We start from the raw sequence: 25330 nt of genomic DNA on the forward strand, positions 1-25330 counted from the left end.
ACTTATTTTTCTAAATGAATGTTATGAATGTTATTTTTAGTTAATTTTGATCGCAGTTTTTGCAAGGGTGGTTGTCCCCATATTAAGACCAATATGGATGATAATAAATCGCGCATAGCGCGAAAAAAATTGAATTTGGCATAGCTAAATATGTCCAAAAATAATCTTCTTTATGTTGATTTACGAAAAGATTATGAGTTTACTTCAAGCCGTCAAAATTCCGGACATTTGGGCATATTTTAGAAATTCCTCCCGGACGCAGTTTTAACAGTGAAATCCCGGACATGTCCGGAAAATTCCGGACGTATAGCAACCCTACTTTAGCATGAATATATTCCAAACAAAGCAGCCGGTATTATTTGACGTTCTGGAAAGTTGATTAAAGTCCATGATTTTTGTCGCGCTTCGCACACAGTGGATATGGAGTATAACCAGTATGATTTCACGAAAGTATCGGCGAATATTGTTTAGGTAGCGGGTTGCCAAGTTCCGCTCACACCGCATTATCGCCCATATGAGATATTTCATCACAGTATATATTGCCCATGATAATGTTGGAAACTGATGTTTTGCAATCTAGCATTTATCATATCATAATCTAGCACTCCATGTCGTGACCTAATCTAGAAAAGTGGACTTTAGTTATAATTAGATTCTATTCTTTTGTCTGTAGAAAATACATGTTGAACTGTAAAAGAAAGTGTATTAATGCCTTTAATGTCCGGAAATAAAGCTACACAATATGGCATTTTTACGATCCACAATATTTTTTATTAACGTTTACTAATCGCGCGAAGTGTTTACACCGTATCCGCTACAACTTCTCCGTATTGCTCTTCGACCAAACTACGGGCCTTATAATATGAGCGAGGGCGCACCATACCATGATATTTTCTAAAACGGGCTATTCAAGTAAACAGAGTATTTGTTGAAAATTAAATTTAAAAATTTTCTGTCAACCTCATGAGTTGTTTACAAAAACGATGTAAAACAAATTTGAATCAATTACAACCCGTAGAGCCGGAGTTATTAGAGTTTTTCATTAACAATTCTGGAATTATCCGCCGTCAACGCTATTTTTGCAAATCCAGAACTTTCAACTGCAATAACTGTATAATTCGTCATCCGGAACGAATGGAGAAGGTTGTTGTTGATAAGCTATTAGTCGTGTATCAAGAGTTAACATACTCCGTTATATTTTTTAAACATTTTTATTATTATAAACATTCATAGTTGTTATTAGCGGTCTTGGTAACAATTACTCAATGATTCCAGAAAGAAGCCAAAGATAGCGCCTCTTGTGGAAGTGGAGCTGGTCGCCAAGCCGACAGAACGCTCCGTGTGGTTAACTTTTTGTTCAATTTGTTTGAGTCACAATACTTGTCAAAATATAAACACCGCAACAGAAAGGAATTGTCATGAAGGATACTAGTGGTCGTCAACCAAGCACCAAGTTATCTAGCAAGAGTTTCAGTATGCTCAACAAAAGTGCAGCAAACTCAGGTTTGGTCTCGCAATTCTGGTTGTATTATATTGCCACTGGAATATGCATCAATCAATAACGTAAATAATTGCGTTACTATCATCAACAGACGTGTGCCCTGTGCTGAATAAATATAGCTTCTGTCCCCTTTTGCCTGTCTTACTTTTATTTCCGAATTTCTGCTCCAATTTGCTAGAAACTTTGAGTGCATTGATTTTCATTGCTTAATTAATACCGTACCTACGGAGCACTTGTTAATGTCTAATCATTTCAATACATCACAATATCCTAGCAGGATAAAAGGCCAGGAGTGATTCATGTTTTATGACTTTCACAATCTAGTTCTTGTCTAATTATTGGGAATTTGCAGTACATGGGCTGACGGGCATACAGTAGTCAGAATTAAAACATGAGAAAAACAACAGAATTTTCTTCAATATTCGCCACAATATTTCGATGTCTGCATCACAAATGAGAAAAATCTCAAAGATCACAAATATTGACTCTTGAGTGACTTTGCAATCATTTGCTTCTGGGTAGTAAAAATTGTTTGATTTATGTCTAGATATCATCTTTCTATTGACTATTGTCATAACGATTCCTAAAAAATGACCGACTATAGAACATTCATTTTTTTCAACCAGTTTCCCATAAGCTGTTATCTAAAAACATACAGCAATCACGGCTTTGGTGTAACAGCCTGTATTAGAAAAAAATACAGAAATATGGTAAATGTTAAGGTCAGTAAATTCTGAACAAGTTCACTTGCTGTAGCCGGCGAAATATTTGAAGTTTTGTCTGAAGGCTGTAAGTGGCTTCGATTATTTTCACACCCCCATCCTACAGCCGGGTTTGACATTAGAGTTGACTATACCTTTTGTATTGTGTGCGAATTCTTGATGTATTGACATTGTTCTGATTCTTATTTCGACTCAAGTCATAATAAATCTTGTTTGACACTATTATCTGTAGTTGCCATTACGTGTATAGCCGGAAATGAAATTCAGCTCTAAGCTAGAAATGAAATGACTCATGAATATACATTATGACACAAGGGACACAACACATATTACATAATGCATATGGTTATAAGCCTACCCAGGATTACCAGAACCAGAAACAATGATTCTAGCTGCCGCGTCTTCGCTTCTTATCCCGTTGCAAAATTTCTGGCACGATATCTTCACTGTTGCACTTGCTCGATGTCATCATCATCATCATCATTGGTTAATTTGCAATTTTATCAGTTCAATACACCACAAAAATGCGATACAATGAAAAGATAGGAAGTTGTCGAAGCGACTTGAAGTAGTCTATGAAATCAGACACCCACCTTGGCCTAGGCGATGTAAAGAGGAAGCAAGCACACTGAATGAAAAGTAAAGAAGATGTGACTTCTGCAGCATATGCGTACCATAATAATCATACTGGCCGAGTGGTCGAGGTTCAGTGCTACTTCAAGTAGTAGCCTTTCGGTCTTATCCCTATAAAATACAAGGGTCAAAATCATCAATGGATTAAAGCTAGGATTTATCCAACAATGTTCTGATGAATTCCCCATTTGGACATACTTTTCAAGTTGGAGTAAAACCCATTATCAAAATTCCAACAATTAACTTGTAAAGACACCATTCTAGTAAGCATATCACATAAGAGGTCGCACGTTCACTGCTCATCATGTGGAAGAACGCAACCAATGCTGTTGTTGCGCAAGCAGTCATTAGTAAAGGCACCGACAAGAAAGGCGTGAGTGCCGCTCCGTCACATGTCGACGACGCTGAGGGAGAGGCTGGTAACCGCACCGTGTGGCTCGCTGTGACGTGAATTGTGTGGTAGCTCAAAGTAATATCGCTTGAATTATAATAACATCGGTTAGATATATCCGTAGATTTTGCACCGTGTGTTTTAGAGTGACAAGTGTTGGGTACTTGACTATAACACTAATTACCGTCACTTTGTGTGGTGAAATGTAAAATAAACTTTGTGTATTAGTATTCTCCTTGTTCCTGCCAATTGAAACAGGTAAATTCATTGTGAGCGATCCATACCAGTGTACATTTTGGGGCGGTTAACGTTGATTTTCAGATTGTTTATAGCTTCTTCTCCTTTTTGCGATGAAACAACGTAGGCTTATTTTGTTGGATTCGGTGGTTGCCACAAGAATAAACGAATAAAACAATCTTGAATCCATTTTTTATTGGTATCAATTACTCATTGTAGTATTGGTATTTATTTAAGCGTAGAAGTAATAGGCCTACTGCAAAACTATCAAATTTATCTGATATGTTATCGCCGTGCATCAATTATATTCTACCGCAATACCAGAGAATTGGTAATGCAATTACTTTCAAATATGGTTATTTCTGTAATCATGGGATACAGCCTATCGAATGTTAACAAAGCTTTTCTTATGGTACAGAAAGAGGGAAAAAGAAACACCTCGCCACACAGGACGCTAGCACAACAAATTCATCGCACCGCAGCGATGTCATCAATAACGAGGAGATCCAAAGACTTTCCATCCGAGAAGAAGACCTTCAAAATGTAAGCGGGCATATTTTTCTGCATGAACTAGACAAGAGATAGCTTTTTCCATCCCAATGATGATATTAAATATAATGTCCAAGCAATACTAAACCCGGGAATCATTATAACCACTGAAGTAGAGATCTAGTAACTGAGTGATTTTAATCTGAATCGAGTGCTAAGCTTCGATTCCTACTGAACGGGGAATATAATTTCAGTACTTAAATAATTGTCTCTCATTACTCAACTCGAATCATTACAACCTTTTCTCGATTCAAATTTGAGTTCTCAAATCATTGTGCCTAGCACTAAACAAAAGGTAACCCCAGCCACCGGTTGAATTCCAGACACTGGATTAATTTCACCAGTTACCATGTAATTCAATGTTTGAATTTGCTTGTGATAAAGATCTCTTAATCATAACCACTGATCCTTATTTGCGCAACTGGTGTGCCACTGATTTTTTTGCTCTCCTACATTATATTCTTTGATCAACATCAGCTGCGCAAGTCCATAGCAGCATCTTCTCACCGTCAACCGAAGCCGCCAAACAGCAGCCGAATCATTGTAAAGAAGAACAAGCCTCAAACGGAACCAACGAAGAAGTCAAAGAAGATAGTGGTGGCAAAGGTCGCTCCCCCAGATGCGGACTTGAAGCCGATCGATTACACGGGACCGTCTGGGCCGAGGTGAGGGCGTTAGATCCAGAGGTGCTCAATAACAAAGTACTCATGCTTTTTCAGAGTACTCAAGTAGATTTTGTCTGCTAGGACTACTTACTTGAGTGGTTATGGTTTTAAAATACTTCAACTTCAACTTGAACAGTTTTTAGGCAAAGAAACTTTTCCAATTTGGATTTTGAAAGCTTTTGGATTAAGTCTGCACCACTTTTACGATGGAAATTGACATAAAAACAGCGTGAAATAGCCTCTTTATCACTGTAACTCAATATATTTTCAACGATTGTACTTATTTGCAGTATTAGTCATTTTGCATTAGTCGCGAAGGTATATTGATGCGGTAGAATCAAGGTATCTCGTGGCCATTTAAAAAATTTTTAGATCCATTTTTCATGTTCATAGAAAATCAAGGTTTTGTAAATGTTCTTTTTTGGCCGTATCTTCGCCAAGTTTATGTTTATCACCTTGTTTCAATGTTAATCATGCCCAAGATATCGCCGAAAGAAAATGATAAATTTACATAAAGACAATTTACTCAAAATGTGTAAAATGGACATAATCTACGTTGATTCTTGCAATTTCTTAAGCTGCCGCCTCCGATTAGCTACTAAAAATTTTGCCACCCCTCTCCTGTCTTGTGAATTGTTACTTGTTATTGAATAGAAATTTACAGTGTGAATTCCGCTTTCTCTAACAGTGACTGATTGGACTTTCTCTGAATTGGTCTGACCCCGTTAAGATTTTATTCTACTACGTCTAGATTTAACGAGGAAAGCGGTGAAATAATCGCGCACACGCTGTTGGGATCGGTCGAAGAATTTGTGTCGGAAGCCATCAAGCAAAACTATATGGAAGTGAGTGGTTTGAATGTGATTGGTCACAAGCCCAGTAAAATAGGTAGGGCTGCGAAAGCCCTAAACCCGGATATTTTTGGCTGACACTCGTCATGGGTAATTGTCAGCAACTAGTAGAGAATCAAAAAAAACATTTCTTATCAAAAATCATATTGCCAAATATGACGTCACCGGCACCAGGGATAGGATTGTTGATACATTGCTCTTTCCAATTCTCTACTAGTTGCTGACGATTACCCCTGACGAGTGTCAACCGAAAAATATTTATTTGTGTTCATTTCAATATGAATATATTATTTAATTGTATATTGAAGTTCTGTACCTCCAAGAAGTTCTTCATTTACTGTAATCTTTTGGTCAAAGGGGTGGATTGAGCAAGTAGAATGGAGTCAAGCTACATTCAACTATCGTCATTGGAGCACAACCGATATTGAGATTTTGAGCTGATAGCGGCATACCGATATAGCATATTTTAACTCAGGGGCGGGTACCATACGGGCCGGATCCGGCCCGCGGACAAGTTTCCGTCTTACATGATAATGTGGCCCGCGGCCCCAGTCTGCTGAGATTTCCCACTACTTGCTTGCTACGTCAAATTTTAGTGACTGTATGTTATTATATACGTTTATGGGATGCGCACCGTTGCGAGAGTGGAGCTTACGCTAGGCTTACCATACGTCCTCTTTTAAGAGGATTTGTCCTCTTTTTTGACTTTTTTGAAAGTGTCCTCGGAGGACGCCCTTTTGTCCTCTTTTTTGAGATTTTGTCCTCTTTTTAAGGATTTAGAGCAGATTTAGAGCAAATTGCGAGTGATATGCCACATATTAGCACAGACGTGAAGCTCCGATGGGTGAAAAACGGTGATTTTAGCTCTGAGCGAAAAGATGACCTTTTTTTTTTTTTTTTTAGTCTTCCATCTGGCGATGTGGAGTAAAAAACGTTATTTTGAGATCTGAGCGGAAAAGATGACCTTTTTTTTTTTTAGTCAACCGATCACAAAGTGGGGAGAAATTAACCGAATTTTGAGAATTTCACTCCGGTTCTGCAACTTGCAAATTTCTGAAAAAGTGTCCTCTTTTTTGATTTCCAAAATATGGTAAGCCTAGCTTACGCATAAATTCGGCGAAGCGAGAAGACTTGCATTATCGGCATTTACGATGTACTCAACCCCAATGTCGTGTGTGGTTCTCATGATTTTTGTCGACTACAATGGTCATTTACACCAGGCTGATATGTCTTATTTTTGATTCCGTAACTGCCGACTTGTAGCACGGCACACTTCTAGGCTTTTGTAAGGCACCGCTTTTGCCAGGGATCGCCAACTCAAAATGGGTCGCAGGCCACTTCAAATTTTGTAGAGGACGTGGGCCGTATGAATTCAGTATCGAGATTAATTAGGCCACACAGTTGAACAACGACACAATCTCATCACCTACTCAATACTAATGAATTGAAATCTTGGTAAATTAGGGTTACCTGGCCTATCGAAAGCCTTGAAATCTTAATTAGGGATTGCACCATGTGTTGATTGATTAGAGAGAAGCAGACATGGCGGCGCCTGTATGACAATGTCATTCCCAAAGCCACATTGAAAGGGCATTGAAGTGACATTGCTGTCGTTAAAATACATTCATTAAAAATTAAATTTATTCTTTGTATATGTGGATAAATGGGTGAATAATGTATCAATTCAGCAATCCGGCCCGCCAAGTACTTAATTTTCCTGTATCCGGCCCACCGACTGGAGAAGTTGCCCGCCCCCGTTTTAACTGGTCAGGCAGATACCGTCTGCCGACATCAAAATGTGACAAATTTCAATTAGAACTTTCATTGGTGGCAGTAATTCTAAATATATATCTGAAGAGCTTCTTGGAGGTACAGAACTTAAATACAATTGAATAGTATATTCATATTGAAATGAACCCGACTATTTTCGGCTGACACTCGTCAGGGGTAATCTGATATAAATTTCATGTATTTACAAACCAACTAGCACGAAAACAGTACTTTCTGTCTGAAAGGCATGTTTGTCTGCATTAAAAAGTAGAAGTTCTTCGATATTTACTACTTCTGTTTGAACAGCCCGACTCACGAGCATCAGTGATGGCTTCTCCGGTGGCGCCCGAGATACCTGTCAGGCCGTCCAAGTCTGAAATTCCGCCAAGACAACCTTTGATCAAGTTATCGATGAATCAAGAGAACGCTTTGGTGAATTGGCAGCGTAAAATGGCAGAAAGAAAGCGCCAGCAGGGATACATTTCGAGTATGTGTGGAATGGATTAGTGAAATTATTCCAGGATGTTACAGTTAATACAACAATACATTCCAAAGTGTTCTGGAACTAGTGTAGCCAAACGCGGAAAATTTGTTCCGAAACAAAAATCATGATTTTTTAGATTGCAAGAAGCGGTGAAATTGGTGTTAGAAATTTTTGACTTTTCCTGGCCAATGAGAATGAATTTATACCCAACATAGTTTTCAATATTCAGATTAGAATCCAGTTATTGATTATTGATTTTTTTCGGGTACCTAAATTATACGCTCTTCGCCACTAAGAGATAATTTGTCAACGAGAATTATAGTTTCGATACTATTTTCTACTGCGGATGCCTTGAAACCTCGATAGATCGTATCACAGCATACGAAACATGTAATACAAATCAACGTACGTTAGTGGAAATGACATATGTCTGTGAAGTCGCGATCAACCCACAGTGTTGTCGCAATTTCGAAGGAAATAGGTGTGGTCGAAAAAATACCAAATTATCTTTAATATGATGTAAAATTAGATTGTACTCTTTGTAGTCACATGAATGGTATATATTTGAACTTTCCACACCATTCATACCGCTATGATATCATAATGACTGATAGTCAAATGCTCGACTTTAAGCCTAATATATTCAATTCATATACTCGATTTTGCCCTGTCCTAATTATTAGATGATAGGATTAATGATAACAGTTCATAATAGTAATAATATGATTTTGGTAATTTACATTATTTCAACTTCACTAATTTGCGTTGCATATCAAAAGTGGGCCTCGTATGTGTATGAATTTATTGCACGCCAAACCGCTTCGAACCCACGGCCCGCGCTTTGTCATAAATCGCGTAAATAAACTGTATCTTCTTTCTTGCTCAGAACTACTGCAAAAACCGATCGACCGCTTGGTAATGCAGAAAGATTTCGACTACCGTCAAGTTCAAGAGAAAAGAACGCTCCTGGACCGAGCCATTCCTGCGATGGATGACGGCAAGGGATGTGAGTAATGTTTTGTGCCTTCAAGTTTGAGTGCTCAACTGATTATTTTCATACAATCTAAATTCAGAATTAGATCCAATCATTTACAATGTTTGCTTTACATCAGAACAATGTTTATGTACACATTAGAATAACTTATTCTGTCATTCTGGAGGGGATGCAAGAACTATTGAGTGATTTCAAAGAGGTGCGAACGGGGGAAAAAAACTGACCTTGACCACTTCTGTATATTTCTAGGTTGCTTTTGCGCTAATGTACCAAATAATGTACCGGTACTCCTCACTTTTTAATGATACCTTTTAGATCGGGTGGGAAGTGAGTTTTGGAAACAAACGGAAACGATAGGAGGTGAAGAAAGGGGGTTAAAGAATACTTTAACGAAGACTGAAAGGGGACATCCTGTTGTGTTCGGTAAGAAAGAACATTGTGAGCGATGGCTAAATATATCTGTATATTCTATCTTAGTATAGAAATGTTCATGCAAATTTCATCTTCCTGCCAATTTGCAGAACATGTCGGCAAACCCGCCAACTTGCGATACGAGACTGGCCTTCTGGACGAGAGCGTTGATGAAGTCACAGTCGATCCAGGTAGAAATTGGGAAGACAGCGAATATTTGAAGCAGAGATGCAAGCAGCTAGATTCTGTCATGAATGACCTTGATCCACTGAAGCCGGTGAGTAGAGAAATTCGTGATAGAAGATTCGGAAATTATGATAATACTCCTAAATCTTATGGAGCGCCGTTAATTTTAGTACACCAATGTTAAAGGGGCACTGCGCTCTAAAAATGATGTGGTCTCAAATTGAAGGGCAAAACGAAAGTAAAATTTTGGCCGTAGCCGTTCTCTTCAGAACGCCACCTTAATGGAGCTGTAATGTATTGAAATTTCCAGAGTTGCAGCACGCTCCAGCAGCACGCTCCAGCAGTCACGCAGAGATCGAACTTTATATAGTTGTCAGCCGATGTTATGAAAGAAATATGTACACGCCAAGGTGGTTTAGATACCGCGTTCAGCGGAAGATGTCCAGTCAGGAGATTTATGTCAAAATCGGGCCTAGTGTATTCTATTTCCTTCATAACATCGGCTAACAACTATTTGAAGTTCGATCTCTGCGTGACTGCTGGAGCGTGCTGCAACTCTTGAAATTTCAATACATTACAGCTCCATTACGGTGGTGTTCTGAAGAAAACGGCTGCGGCCAAAATTTTTCTTTCGTTTTGCCCTTCAATTTGAGACCACATCATTTTTAGAGCGCAGTGCCCATTTAACGACATGTATAAAGTTATGGAGAAGAGTTATAAGAACAGGTTTCTACCACAGTTAGAATACCAGTTTGAATAAAAAGTGTTTGATGTTTCATCTTACCACATACAGTGATCAGATACCTGCTAACAGCGAGATAAAGGGTTCTGTTGTCGGGGGTAGATGTTCTTCTCTTCCACTTTATAGGCTTATAGTGCCATGAAAAATCTTATCGTAAACCCGCAACAATGTACACTGCACACAATGTAAAATCTCTCGTTATTCTTAACATATTATAAGAATAGTAACCTTATCGTCCTTATTTGTAAGATTTGTTGTTATTTTTCAGTTTTATTCTTAGTTTGTAATATTCTCAGTGCTCATCTTGGGTCACAATATACGGAGGATGATACGAGCAGCCAATAATAATACAGATTCCCAAATTTCAGACATAGAATTTTCGGCTGTATTTATTTTTGAATCCATGTCAACGGATACCTCATATGCATTACTAGAAACAACCAAAGTAGTCGTTGAAGTGAATTGAGTAAAATATGGAAATATTCTATTGAAATTTTATTGAAGTTTCAATGGCATCAGATTTTGTGTGGAATTTATGATTGCTGACACCGTTTTTCGAACAGAGGATGGACGACTTGCAAGTGATTGGACAGAATTTCGGAGACATTGTCATGCCTAACAACGATAATCTTGATTCTTCGCGAAAGCAAGGCAGTCACCGTGTCGTAAGTTACGATTACTCTTTGGTCACTTTCTATATCAAAATATGGGTTGTGTATTTCAAACCAAGTGTTGACGAAAATTCGTAATTTTGACTTGAAAATTTCAAATATGTATTTTTTGCGGCCACAAGCTTACCGACAACCAAGGTTTGAAGGCTTTAAAGGTGGGAATTAAGTATTGACACTATATTGTAACTGTTGTTTCCACCCTAAATTACAACATATAGTAATTTATGTACGATTTTATGGTGAATCCCCTAGTAAACAATAAAACTAAATAGCTTGAAAAGTGTGAACTCCTATCAATAGCCAACCACATTGTGGCAATGTCCTTTGCTGTCTTGCTTCACAATCTTGATGTCGGCAGCATACCAAATACGATGAAAGGGAGGAAGATTGCCAAGATCCCTTGGAAAAATATCCAAACGTCTTCCCACAGCAAGTAAAAGGACCGAGTATTGTATTTGGAGGGCATTTGGCGAGTTGGACTGGCTCCAGCAAGGAATATTCGGTGAGATTTGTTGAACAATTTTTATCAACGTGTTTCCAGAGAATTGCACATATTCCGGAATTTGGGTTTTGGACACCAAACTTCCTGATCCTGGACATCATTGTGTTTTCAGTTTTCAGCCTAGCAATCAAAAAATGAAATTATGAAAAAAATACGTTTGGAAGGCTAGAACGTGTCAAAGTCACAATTTGCAGATACTTTCAACAAATATCATTTGCAGCCAGGATTGCACAAACACTAGTTCTCAGAAAAAATGTTTTGTTGCATTTGTCGTACAAACTCAAAATTTGTAAACTTGCTTATTCGAAGGCGCAGATCAAGTGAAATTGTCCCCAGTACAGGTCTATCCTCATTCGACTATTGTCATAGTCCTGCCTTGTAGTTTCAAATCGTCGATCCGCATATGTGTATCAGTTGCATATATATTGTTATTGTATCCTGGTTGAAATTTTCTTTGCTTTACCTGTAGTTTTATTTAATTATTTTCAATGTAATTCAATGCCTCGTGGCACCTAGTTGTCATCCTGGTCTGTACCGGAATATCGCTGGTGTGACAAATAAATGATTCTATCTATCTCATTCAAATGAAATTGATATTCGATTCGAAGACACATATATGTTCGAAATAATTATTCAATCACTAGAACTTTTGGTCGTCTTGTGATTACCAGTTCGGTGTTAAATGAAATCTAATGAAATCTTTCATTTTGATAAAAAAAATTAAATAATACGCTAATTTGTCTCAATTTGTGGTACAGAACTTCATGATAGTGTTTATAACAAAATCCATTGCCATAATACATATATTTAAGCTCGGGGGCTTTTTCGTGGCCTCTTACAGAGTGTTTTAGGCGCACTAAAGGTATTCAAACAGTTTTAAAAGTGAAACCAAAATCGAAAAGTAGGACATACAGATCAGAATTACAGATTTGTTACATTTGTCTCATCCCAATAATTACCACACTGTAAAAATCAGTTAAATTGAAAATTCAGGACGAGATCGGGCACGTGGCACGTGTCTTTTTCGAGACTACGGAAAAAGGAAGAACTACGTCGCACTTGAAAGTGGAGAATAACGGGACGACATGCATTTATTACGACTGGAGAAAGGTCATCACTCCTCCCGCTTTTGAATCAATCAAGCGTGACAGCGTGCAAAGATTTTACTTCAACACTGGGGAAGGTAAGCGTGGAGCGAAGCAGCCGAGCTCGGTTGCATGTAGAGCTGGGCTTTAATCAGCGGTACTCAACTCGAATCTGAGCAACAGATTCTAGATTAAATCACTCAGGTACTCTATTTTTCCCAGCCTGAAACGTATAGGAGACATCAGGGTTGTAACCAAGTCACAAGGCTCCGAGTCACAAGGCAATCTCACTTTTATAGTTTTGAGTCGAGTCAAGTCGAGTCATTTTCAATTCACCACCGAGTCAGTCCGAGTCCAAGTCAGCGAGCAGTACCCGTACCAATAGACGAAATCCCAATAGTGTGGTTACTTTACTATTCTTCGAAATTACAATGAAATGTCGGTCTTAGCCGTCTGAGTCTCGAGTCATATGACTTGGTTCAAGTCATGCGTAATGACTCGAGTCCAAGTCGAGTCAATACACAAATTGACTCGAGTCGAGTCATTTCCGTATTTTGATAAAATGACTCGAGTCAAGTCGAGTCATCAGAAAATCGTGACTCGAGTCATTACAACCCTGGGCGACATTATCAAACATACGCTCTGATCTGTCTTATGATACCATTGTGAAATTACCCATTGTCGATTTAAGTTTTATATTCTCTGACATCCATTGTTCTTTAATTAACAGGAGCAATCCTTCCCGGAGAGACAAAATATTTCCCCTTCGTTTTCAAATCTCCCAATCCCGGAATATTCGTCGAGACTTGGCAATTCCTCACGCAGCCAGCCGTACTGGGGGGTGCCAGCCTGCAGGTGAACGATTTCATTCCTGCTTCGATTATGGTCCAACAGTTACGATGTTCTGTGTTTAGGTCGCGTTGAAAGGTGTTGCCGTAGAGGACGACTCGAACGCCGAGTCGAAGAAAGATATCTTGAAGCAGATCACGGCTAAGGAGGCGCAAGTCACGGCAAAGACTATTATCGATGAGATTATTAATTCGATCAGGGAACGGGACAGGTAATAGGAAGGTGGCGAAAATAGGCAAGAATTGTTCTCATTCGCCACTTCTGTTTGGGTAACATCAGTGACCGACAGTGATGCTGGGATGTTTGGGGCCATTTGAAACAGTCAGAGTCACAAAGTTTGACATGCAGGAATTGGGTCAAAATTTTTGATTGGAGCCGCTGTTCTTAAACTTTTTGAGACACAACTTCCTTGACGATAGTAATAAATTTTGCCCCCTCCCCGTCATCGTCAAATCAAAAAGCTTTTAAAAATTCAATCAGGGCCTTTGCAATAAAAATGTATAGCTTCATGACATGGACGGCTAAAATTTCAGAAAAATAAAATCTGATAATGTACTACACATACTGACTACCTTGAGATAAATGTTTTAGTGAATATTTTGGCAAAAAAGCTCATGTGCCAAGTCAGCATATGCATATCTTTGAATATATCTGCATATTTTTTGATTTCTTCATATATTTGTGGCTTTCTACACACTTTGCACCGATGCTTCATCTTGACCAGTGGTTCTTAACCTTTTTTCCTCCAGCGCCCCCTTTCAAAAAATATCGTGCTCCAGCGCCCCCCAACCTCATATTGTGAGGAATGTTATAAATACAATGAGTAAGAGGGATGGCCGTAACAGCACTTCGTCAACCCCCCTAAAAACGATTGCCTTGCGCACCCATAGCGTGATAAATCAAACTTCTGAAGGCTTTGCCCCCAAGAACCCCGTAGCGTGATTTCGATGGCCAACAAAGTTTGTGTGGCCTATGGTCGCCGTAGGGGCCAAGATTTTCTATAATGCATGAATGAATAGGTGGTAATTACATATATATGTCGCTATAAACTTTTTATCCTCTCAGCCCACGTAATCAGATATACCAGTAGTGCTGAGTGAGCTGTTGTATTGGAAAATAAAGGGCACGTAATTAATAATTAAACATATTCGGGCGTGCCCGTAGGTACAATTAATTCGTTACCAGGGCCGTAACAGCACTTCGTCCCCCCCCCCCATAGGGTGATAAACCAAACTTCCGGGGGGCTTTGCCTCAGACCCTCCTTCGGCTATCCGCTATTTGCTCATACTGGACATCTACATTAGGTGTCCATTTACTGAGCCAGCTATTCTCGCCTAGACGCGCTAAGCGCGAAAAATTCCAATAATCAATGATTGAACTGGTCAATATGATCGGGACCCGTTGGTATGACTTCGTTGCATGATGTTATTTCGTTACCTCTTGTCTGCTATATCAAAAAATATAGAATCGCCCAAGTCGGTACTAAACTGAAAGACGCACACGATTTCAAATTGGTATTTCTTCACTGGCATATAATTTTTCCCTGCCAGATGGAATTCGTCTTCTGTGGTTCAGATTGCCAAGACAGGAACATTCGGTGCCAGTCATTTAGGCGCCTATGGACAATTAAACCTAAAAGTCTTTTGTGGGCTATATATAACGAAGTTTTCGGAGTTAATTTGCTCTGAATACTCATTAAGGATATGTCCTACTACCACATCATCTACTGCGAAGCCATTTTTCTCCAGCGCCCCCCATATCGCCCCCTGAGCGTTTCCGCCCCCTGAGCGTTTCCGCCCCCTTCAAAATCGCCAGCGCCCCTTGGGGGGCGCTGGAGGCAAGGTTAAGAACCACTGATCTTGACTGATACCAAATTTTGTACCAACCAAAAATACAACTGCATTAACAGTAGCAGCCAACAGCTGTACACATTCACTAATTACTTAACACAATCTTTCTGTGGTTCGGTGAGAATAAAAATCAAGCATCGTTGAAAATAGATTGTTCAAGAATGTGTCATTACCCCCTTCGATTTTTTCACACCATCAAGTTAACTAAACACCGGATTTTAGGGAGTTGTGAGTAAGAGTCAGAGTCGCAATTGGTCGTAGATATTTGTGTGCCAGTCCTGCGTGCTTGTGTGGTATCCTGTTTTTATAATAGAATTGTGAATGTGAGTCATGTTCAAATGTCTTTTCAGGCCGCCGTCTCCCGTTGATGCTTACATCACAGAAGAAGAAATATTCAAACGCTTAAATCCAAGCTCACAATATGACTATGAAACTGTATTAGAATTGAAGAACGTCTATTTGCAGGTAATGAACCAGATCTTTGCGTCACGGCTCTTAGCTGTGAGCATCTATGTCCGGCTGTTCAAAAATACCCTTTTTTCCTGAATCTTGCTGGTTACTTGATTAAATCGTTATGCTGCCTTAAAAAACGACGCACACCAAATTTGAATTTATTCCAACCAATATTCGCGGATTTCGTAGAGTTTGAAAATTTTGAATTTGCCTAGAAATGCAAAAAAAAATTTTTTTCAAATTTTTCTGCCAACCCCATGAAATTGTTGCACTGTCTTCAAAAACGATGCAAAACAAATTTGACTCAATCCCAAGCTGCAGAAGAGGAGTTATTCAAGTTTTTTGATGATAATTCTGGGATGATCCACCAATCAAGGATAATCCCAGAATTATCAAAGAAAAACTGAAAAAACTCCACTTCTACGGCTTCGAATTGAGTCAAATTTGTTTTGCATCGTTTTTGAAGACAGCGCAACAATTTCATAGGGTTGGCAGAAAAATTTGAAAAAAATTTTTTTTTGCATTTTTAGGCAAATTCAAAATTTTCAAACTCTACGAAATCCGCGAATATTGGTTGGAATGAATTCAAATTTGGTGTGCGTCGTTTTTTAAGGCAACCTAACGATTTAATCAAGTAACCAGCAAGATTCAGGAAAAAAGGTTATTTTTGAACAGTCCTTTGTGCACTTTTACATAGCCTACGGCAGTGTTCTCCAACATATGGGTCGCGACCCTAATTGGGGTCCCCGGAGTGAATAAGATTGATAGACACTGTATCTACTTATGACAAAAGTTTGTAGTGAGCAAATCATAATCTGACACCTGGGTTAGCTTGCCCAAAATATTATTATGTTGAACATCAGAGCATTGCTAATAAGAATGACGAGATAATTCATTGATTTTCTCTCACTAAACTGCCTCCATCTATCTCTGTAGCAATAAAGTCACAAGTCTTCTTTTTAGCTCTTTGCATACCTTATGCATGCGAGATACCAGGGTTGTAACCAAGTCACAAAGCTCCGAGTCACAAGTCAATCTCACTTTTATAGTTTTGACTCGAGTCAAGTCGAGTCATTTTCAATTCACCACCGAGTCAAGTCCAAGTCATCGAGCAGAGGTTCGAGTCAGAGTCATGGTATTATGACTCGAGTCCTAATCCAAGTCATTGTGTTGACTGCTCAGTTTTTAGTTAAAGTCTTGTTAAGCCCAATTTTATAACTCTGTTCGGTGATATCGAATTGTTTGCGTTTATAATATACTAATTTTCCTCACTTTCAACAGTTTCTGGTCGCAGTACCAGTACCAGTAGACGAAGTCGCAATAGGGTGGTTACTTTACTATTCTTCGAAATTACAATGAAATGTCGGTCATGGCCGTCTGAGTCTCAAGTCATATGACTTGATTCGAGTCATGCGCAATGACTCGAGTCCAAGTCGAGTTAATACACAGATTGACTCGAGTCAAGGTGAGTCATTTCCGTATTTTGAGAAAATGACTCGAGTCAAGTCAAGTCATCAGAAAATCGTGACTCGAGTCATGACTCGAGTCATTACAACCCTGCGAGATACACCTACTTACCATAACTAAATTGCCGTGGTTCTTCAGACAAATTTTCTTCACAATATCATCTGACAGCTATGTAAAATTCCCTGCTTAGTCGTATCGATAACATGTAGCAGTGAACTAATGAATGCCAGAACTTCCGCAAAGGGTTAGGAAGTGATGCAAGGTCACCTCGATAGCACAGAGATAGATGGAGTGAAATTGAACCACCCATGAAAATAATTTAACTGCAGTTAGAATACGGGGGCTTTCTGAGGAAAATTGCTGCTGCCAAAATGTTTTTCACACATTCAAATTTAACTTGAGAACACATCCTATTTAGAGCGCAGTGCCCCCTTAACCACTGCTCTCCTTAATGCATACTACATAGCCTGCATTTGAGATCGCCTTGTCACGTTTTTGAATTGCGTACAAGATCCATGGGTGGACACAATTTACCACACCTTTTGCCATTGCATCCAATGAGTATTTTTTCAGCTTTTCCCAGAAGAGACACGAGCGGAACGAGAGTGGTCTCTTTCTTTGTCGGAGCTGAAGGATTGTATTTGCGCTATACCCGACGAAGGCGCCAGGGAGGAAATGCTGAACGGACTGGGCACTGTAGTTTCAAGGTTAACATCGAAGCAATTGACGCCTGTCCAGAATTCTATGTACTCTGCGTGGTGAGTAATTGACGTTTTGCCTAACGAGTTAGCATGTGCCGTTATAGCGTTTGGTTACACGGTTAGCTTTTATAATACCTTGACCAAATCCACCACCCATACTAAAGTCATATTCATTCTGACAATCGATGAGTTTCACATTTCAGCTATCGGATTCTCCAAGAATCTGTGGACGGTCTTTGTAGCTGCTCGATGAGAATACGCGGCAGCATGGGGCTCCCTGAAATAGTGATGGAGTCGCTCGGAGAAACCGATCCAAGCGGTGAGTGGGCGAAATGCAGGCCTTTTAGACCTGACATAGTTTTAACCCTACCATTTCATTTTCCTGTTCACATCAGTCTTTCGCTAAGATATCTTACCAGAGTTGCTTGGCGTCGATGCTGTCGTTCTTGGTTAGGTTGTAATTTGAAACCTCTTTGGCTCACAGTAAAATACGCTGTTCTGTGTTACGCAGAAGCACATCTGACGTTTTTTTCGCTCTGTGTGCAGACTTCTCTGATGAATGAACATTGATGTGTTTCATTGTTGTTCCAAAACCATAAAAATTATGACTATCGATCCCTGAACTGCCTTCTACTTGATGAAACTTGAAACGTTGGAAGTGTTTCGGCTCTGAAAACTGTTTGAGAAGATGTGGAATTAGTCTCTTAACACCGGATCCCATTCCTGACCATTGAAATTTTGTTAAATGCAATTGTTTGCATGTAAGACACTTTGTGAATGGCCAGGGCCTTATACAGTAATTTGTTGATTTTGATACTTCTCACCCATGACCAATACCAGAATAGATTTAATATTCCTTGACCTAGTTTTCCCAAAATTTATGCCGCGACTATTCCTAGCTGGTGTGTGGTGGAATACTACACCAGGTTTTCAACGAACCAGCCTACCTTTGTCCTATATAGCTACGATGTGTCACACAATTAGTTGCTACATATCTGCTTTAACGTTACGCGATTGCTTACTTTCAGTCACGGCTGCTCCAGCACCTCCAGTAGAATCGAAAGGCAAGACTTTGTGTCACAGTAGCGTCTTTTACATCTTTGTCTCGTTGCAATGTCATGTTTTTCATCTTCTTGATTTGCGGTGTACTTCATTATTCATTAGCTCCACTTCAATGTTCTACATTTCAGTTAGATTAGCCATCATTCAGTCAGTGCTGTTACGAGACAGAACATTTCCTAGATTATATGCATTGTCACGAGATGTCAGTCGCTTGATCAGTACTGAGTATATTGTCGTGAATTAAGGGTAGTTAACTACATGCCTTATCAGTTTATTCAGGCAGAAGATCACCCCAGTCAGCGTCATCAGATAAAAACAATGGCAGAAGAAGTAAATCGATCACAGGTAGAATATCAGGGAATAGATTTCAGTGCGGTGACGTTGTGAAGATTCACAGTCAATGAATGGCAGCCTTCTTGACAAACTGATTCTGTATATAGTTGATTCATTGAGAATTCTCATGATATTGTGAAATTTGATTACCTATAATGAACTGTCGTAGCGGAAGAGTTCATTGTGTGCGGTGTTACTGTGTAGACTGTGTTACTTGTGTGATTCATTAGTACATTTTATTTTCATTTTCAAGTAGTTTCACGGACTGTTTTATTTCTCCTCACCTATTCTGTCATATCAGCTCTACATATATATACTCAAGGCTGGGCAAAAGAGACGAGCTATTCAGTGATGTAGCCGGGGTGCGCATTTTCCTATCCCCTCAAAGTTTCCAACTTGAGCATTGTAACGTCACCTTTTTCAGTACTTCACAATAGATTTGTCATTGTCATTGCTCCTGGCTACACCCATGAGAAATTTATTCCAGGCTGGGTTTTAAGTGGGGTTACCATATTTTGAGATGCGAAAAAGAGGACACTTTTCAAAAATTCTGAAAGCTACAATACAGGAAAAGAAAACGATTGTGTTGATGATTTTTTCGAGCAATAGTGTTTTGTTGACTGAAAAAAAGGTCAATTTTCTGACTCGACTCCTAAAATAACCGTAGAGTAGTATTTTTCCTTTGTTATCTTGCAAACCGTAGCGTTCTGTGTGTCGGGCTCCGTTTTTGATCCCATTTGAACATTTTTTTCTGGGAAAAGAGGACATATGGTAACCCTAGTAGAAGCCATTGCGTGGGGGACCAATTGGCCAAGGTGACCGCTACATAAGTAAATCAGATATGATCACATCTAAAATTTTCAAATCCAAATAATGTATATGGAAAATCGTATCGTTCATGACTCAAATGAATTCCAGAATTGCTCAAGATAGTAAGAATTCCATGCCTGATTCCAAATAGGTCCAAAATCATCAATCACCTTTTTATTTCTAATTCTAATCCTCGGATTTTATGCACCAGGCTATCTGATACTCAGAATCCTTTGCCCATTCCTACACATCACTCTCATGCCGATTGTCGGCTCATCATCTGTATATGATGATATAGATATGTGACTTACACCTAAACGAGTAAAATCGTACATGCATTGATTCTGACTATTATCTCGATATGTCAGTAGATGACAAAAAAGGAAAGGCCACGAAGAAACCTCCTGCGAAAGAGGAACCGAAAGGTAAAGGAAAGGGCAAAAAAGATGCAAAGGAAAAAGAGGTTAGTCTCACATACCTTACCAAAATAATGATTTTATTGTCGCTTGTATGAATACCCAGCAGTGCTTTACGTAACAAATTCTCGGCTTTGTCACGGATCTATATATTTACCTATATCCATGGGCTGTGATTACAAACAATGATAAATGACAATAATCTCATTTCATGATAAAGTTAGGAGAGATTTAAAGGAATACACAAAGGCATCTAGCTGTCTTCTTTCTTAGCGCATCTTCATTTCGGAGGCACAGTTTTTATTGTGACTTTAGTCCTTTATCCACAGCAAAGCTGGGGCTGTTCAAAATTAACTTCTTTTTAAACTTTACTGGCCACTTGATAGAATTGTTAGATTGCCTAAAATAACGCTGCTCGCCAATTTTGGCTCAATTCTAACCTATTAAAGCATTGCTATATAGAATATAAAATTTGGATTAAAATTGAATAACACATTAATCAAAGTAATGGCGCAAATATTAAGATCCGCAAATTCCATGCTTGATCGACATCAAACTTAATACGAACACCGTTTCAGCGACCCAAAAGCAAAGGCAGGACTAAAGCGTTGTCAGCGACTCCCACGCGAGAGTCACACCCGTCCGAGCGAGATTTAGTGAAGACCCCGTCCAGCACGAAACAGCCCCCGATCGACACGTTGGACCCCGAAACGCGAAAGAAGTACACGGAAAAAATGTACTCGCAGGTATGTTTGAATTGTCGGACTTGTACTATGTACAAATTACCAATCTAGTTAGTTGGCGGTTAACTAACTATTGGTTTTTCGAGTGGTTCTAGTTCTAGTTGCGGATTTTGAAAAGTGAGTATAGCTCTAGTTCTAGTTGTAATCAATGCTAGTCAGCCCTCAAGTTTACCGGACCACGACCTGAAATATCGATCTCGCCTTCCGACACATGCCACTTATTTTGTAGCCTTTTCTTTTCTATTATCTCCTTTTACTGTTCATTCAGTGTGCACTGCGCATGCCTCCTTTTACATCGTCTACGCCAGGGGCAGACAACTTCTCCAGTCGGCGGGCCGGATATAGGAAAATTAAGAACTTGGCGGGCCGGAATTGCTGAATTGGTACATGATTCGCCCATTTATCGACATATAGAAGGAATAAATCGTATTTAATGAATGTATTTTAACGACAGCAATGTAACTTGAAAGCCATTTCTTGCCAATAATGACGAAGACAATGTAGATTTGAGAATAGCATTGTCATACAGGCATCACCATGTCTGCTTCTCTCTGATCAATCAACACACGGTGCAATTCTTAATTAAGATTTCAAGGCGTTCGATAAGTCCGGTACCCCAAGTTTACCAAGATATCAATTCATTAGGGTTTAGTAGGTGATGAGATAGCGTCGTTGTTCAACTGTGTGCCCTATTTTATCTCGATATTGAAATCATACGACCCGCGGCCTCTACGGAATTTGAAAGTGGCCCCTGACCCGTTTTGAGTTGGCGAAGCCTGGCATAAGCGGTGTCTTACAGAAGCCTAGAAGTGTGCCGGGCTACAAGTCGACGGTTACGGCATCAAAAATAAGAAATATCGGCCTGGTGTAAATGACCATTGTAGTCGACAAACACCATAATGATTACCACAAATGGCATTAGGGTTGAGTACATCGTAAATGCCGATAATGCAATAACTCTTCTCGCTTCCACGAATTTACGCGTAAGCTCCACCCTCGCACGCTGCGCAAGTGCGCATACATGTGCATAATGACATACAGTCACTAAAATTTGATGTATGTAAGCAAGTAGTGGGGAATCTCAGAAGACGGGGGCCGCGGGCCACACTATCATTTAAGACGGAAAACTGTCTGTGGGCCGGACAAAATCCCTTCGCGGGCCGGATCCGGCCCGTGTGACGTATGTTGCCCGCCCCTGGTCCACGCCAAGTGGGTGTCTGATTTTAAAGACTGCTCCAAGTCGTTTCGACACCTTCCTATCTTTCATTGTATAGCAGTCTTGTGGTGCATTGAAATGAAAAAATTGGTAATAATAAATTGAATTGAATTTAAGAAAAACTATTTGCGGAACAACTAGAAATTATGTGTCGTCTTTGGGCGCGAATCGTGGTACCGGTGTTCTGTTGTGTGATGTTCTTGAAGCCATTGCTAGCTCACAGTCATCACTAGTGAGAGAGGTTGTGTTTTGTAGGTCAAACCCATCCCATTTCAAACGCGAAACCATGTTAATGAGTTGCATTGGAGTTGATCCAGCTTTAGTGAGTTAGATGCGGATATTTAAAGTTCGTTTATTGTCGTTCTTTGAGAATCCAGTAGTATGAACTAGCCTGCTGCCACGTCATTTTTATCGCGTGGCTTTCTATACTGTGTTCTGTTACTTTTCATTCAGTGTATGGTACACGTACGATAGGGCTCTTCAAAAATGATCTTTTCCTCAAATCGTACTGGCTACTTGATAAAATTGTTAGGTTACCTAATTTCAACCTACACACAAAATTTGGTTCAATTCCAGCCAGTAACCGCTTTGCTACAGGAGAAGTAAATTTCTATTTATTATGTAACAATAAATAATAAAAAAAAATTGAAAATTTTTTGTTCACCCCATGAAAGTGTTGGGCTGTCTATAGAACGATGCTCACCAAATTTGGTTCAATTCCAACCAGTGGAAGCGGACTTATTGCCGACGAAAAATTTGGATTTGAATAAAATAGTATTTACGGTGAGCACAACTGTAATAAATAAACAAAGAATCGGTCACCGTAAATACTATTTTATTCACATTCAAATTTTTCGACGGCAATAACTCCGCTTCCCCTGGTTGGAATTGAACCAAATTTGGTGAGAATCGTCTCTATAGACAGCCTAACACTTTCATGGGGTGAACAGAAAATTTTCAAATTTTTATTATTCGTTTTTATATAATAAATAGAAACTTCCTTCTCCTGTAGCAAAGCGGTTACTGGCTGGAATTGAAGCAAATTTTGTGTGTAGGCTTAAATTAGGTAACCTAACAATTTTATCAAGTAGCCAGTACGATTTGAGGAAAAGATCATTTTTGAAGAGCCCTAACGTACAGCACACGCCTCTTAGCTGTTCTAGCCAAGTCAACTTGGGTGTTTCATTCAAAGACCACCGAAAGTGGTTCAACTACCTTCTGTCTTTTCAGTGTTTTGAAAAGATGAAATTACTATTAAGCTATACCGGACCGCTTGTGCTGATCGCTCAAGACATTTGGTGTCTAGGTGCTGATTACTGTGATCGGTTTACTTCGTTCTGTGGGTACTGTAAGTTCCTAAGCAACCTATGTCTGTGCTTGGAAGCAGACTTGGACAACTAGAAGATTTTCAGCTTTTGTCAATTAGATTAGAATTAGAATTATAGCTACACAATTTTTCCCAATTAGATTAGAATTAGGATTGTTGAATTCGCAAAAATTTGAACATTGAATAAAGCTAGGTTCATCTCACATCAGAGTCCATTCCCATAAGCATGAGAATAGCAAATGTATGTACTGTACACGAGCAAGTTTGACTTCTTTCGCACTATACAGCTCTCCTGTGGTATTTTCAGGAAAAGCAGGAATTAGATTAGAAATAACATTAGAGCATAGAAAGATTTCACAAATTTGATTACCGGCATTAGTCTAACTAGCCAACTACAATTATCTAGTTAACCAAGTGTGCTTGGAAGTGCGTGTCTTGTTTCCTTGTAGTTGGTTGTAACCAAATTTTAGTTGATAAAATTGTAAATTCGTCTATCCTTTCCGCGAGGTGCCACTAGACCCCTTCAATATATTGCATTTTGAAACCTTTGACGTTGCACCCTTCCGCTGTTTCTTCCGGTCACGCTTCGTACGTGACCGGGTCTCTGACCGTGTATGAATTAGCGTATTGGCCCTCTTTTTCAGGTATACGACATGCTGTGCGACGCATTTGATGATCTCGGCAGTATTTTCCTTCAAGTCAAACAAGACGCGGAGGAAAAAGAATGTTAATCGCTGCTCTTCGCTGTGGATAGAATATCTCTTCTCTTTTTTTATATCTCGCTTACTCTTATTAAACATTTCGCAGTGATGGAGAGCTTGCTTTTTGGCGAGGTTATGATAGGCGTGAGCGCTATCCTGGCTTCTCATATACTGTAGGTCGCTGCTAGGACAAAACAAATTCGACTACCTGTGTGGTTCGATTGCGAATCGAGTATTAGACGTCTTGAAGTAGACGTAATGACGTATATTCTAAATCCAGTAGAAATAGCGATTTACAAGTGAGTATTCTATAGGCATAGTTTGACATAATAACTGAAACCTGTCAATCAGTAGTCTAAGATCATACCCACTTGAGGAAGGAGTGCAAGTGGCAAAATCTAATTGAAGTAATTCGAAAGCTAGAAGTATTTCGTTACTGAGCATCTCTGCCTAAGGCTACTTTTAAGTTAGTTTTGATTCCATTCAAGCATCGGATGAGTCAGTGCCAGGGTAGAAGTAATGGAATTGCGAGCTATGATGCCCTAATAATAATGCTCCAGCCAGACTACATCTAGTCTCGATAAATATGCTTTCACACTGCACGGGTAGCGTAATTTATATATTCGACACAACTGGTAGAGTAACTATAGGGGGGATAGCGTATAGTGGTGACGATAAACGCCTGCCGCCAGGGTTCGATTCCGCGTCGGAGGATATACTAGGCTTCTCTTCCCCCTTGGCGACATAAAAAGAGCCAATGAAAGAGCGCACTTACAATGGAAAGATCGAGCAACAAGAGCTGCGGAATGGAGACAAATATCGAAGAAAGAACTGTGACATCGGGCTCGGGCACTTGATCGAGGTGGATGCAAGTTTAAGAGACCGCAACTGGCCGTTCGGCACCCTCCTGGCTCTTCGTTACATCGCACTGTGTCTTATCGCATTGTACATTGTGTGTGTCTTGTTCAGATGAAAATGTAATCTGATGATTATTTAATATTAAAAACC

General features: G+C 39.5%; 2 protein-coding genes across 10 annotated transcripts in view; one reads left to right on the forward strand and one right to left on the reverse strand.

Moving 5' to 3' along the window:
- LOC145457449 (epithelial membrane protein 2-like) overlaps positions 1-25330 on the reverse strand; it is a 417463-nt gene that overhangs the window by 335685 nt on the left and 56448 nt on the right. The gene's annotated exons all lie outside the window — the stretch shown is intronic.
- Positions 1309-24431, forward strand: LOC145456796 (MYCBP-associated protein-like). Of its 9 annotated transcripts, none has more exons than XM_080334918.1 (20): positions 1309-1503; positions 3903-4027; positions 4511-4698; positions 5450-5543; positions 7626-7806; positions 8690-8809; positions 9113-9220; positions 9319-9485; positions 10700-10801; positions 11166-11309; positions 12303-12492; positions 13125-13249; positions 13309-13454; positions 15444-15558; positions 17587-17771; positions 17918-18033; positions 19047-19121; positions 20288-20382; positions 20914-21081; positions 24266-24431. In XM_080334918.1, exons 1-20 carry the CDS (start codon positions 1419-1421, stop codon positions 24350-24352), a joined length of 2616 nt encoding a protein of 871 aa, XP_080191044.1. In that variant the 5' UTR covers positions 1309-1418; the 3' UTR covers positions 24353-24431. The 9 variants fall into 9 exon arrangements, with proteins under 9 accessions (XP_080191044.1, XP_080191045.1, XP_080191042.1 ...); XM_080334919.1 differs by lacking the exons at positions 1309-1503; positions 19047-19121 and adding exons at positions 3048-3275; positions 18743-18778; XM_080334916.1 differs by lacking the exon at positions 1309-1503 and adding an exon at positions 3048-3275 and having other exon boundaries at positions 19056-19121.

The sequence above is a fragment of the Botryllus schlosseri genome, chromosome 15 (genome assembly GCF_051294905.1).
Source record: "Botryllus schlosseri isolate E-star chromosome 15, Bs_hap1, whole genome shotgun sequence".
In the NCBI taxonomy this organism is placed as follows: domain Eukaryota; kingdom Metazoa; phylum Chordata; class Ascidiacea; order Stolidobranchia; family Styelidae; genus Botryllus; species Botryllus schlosseri.

Coding starts and splice junctions, on each gene's coding strand:
- LOC145456796 (XM_080334914.1), top strand. CDS start 3,161: ATGTGGAAGAACGCAACCAATGCTGTTGTTGCGCAAGCAGTCATTAGT. Junction 12,493..13,124: donor TTACTTCAACACTGGGGAAG/GTAAGCGTGGAG, acceptor TTTAATTAACAG/GAGCAATCCTTCCCGGAGAG. Junction 21,082..24,265: donor CGGAAAAAATGTACTCGCAG/GTATGTTTGAAT, acceptor CCTCTTTTTCAG/GTATACGACATGCTGTGCGA.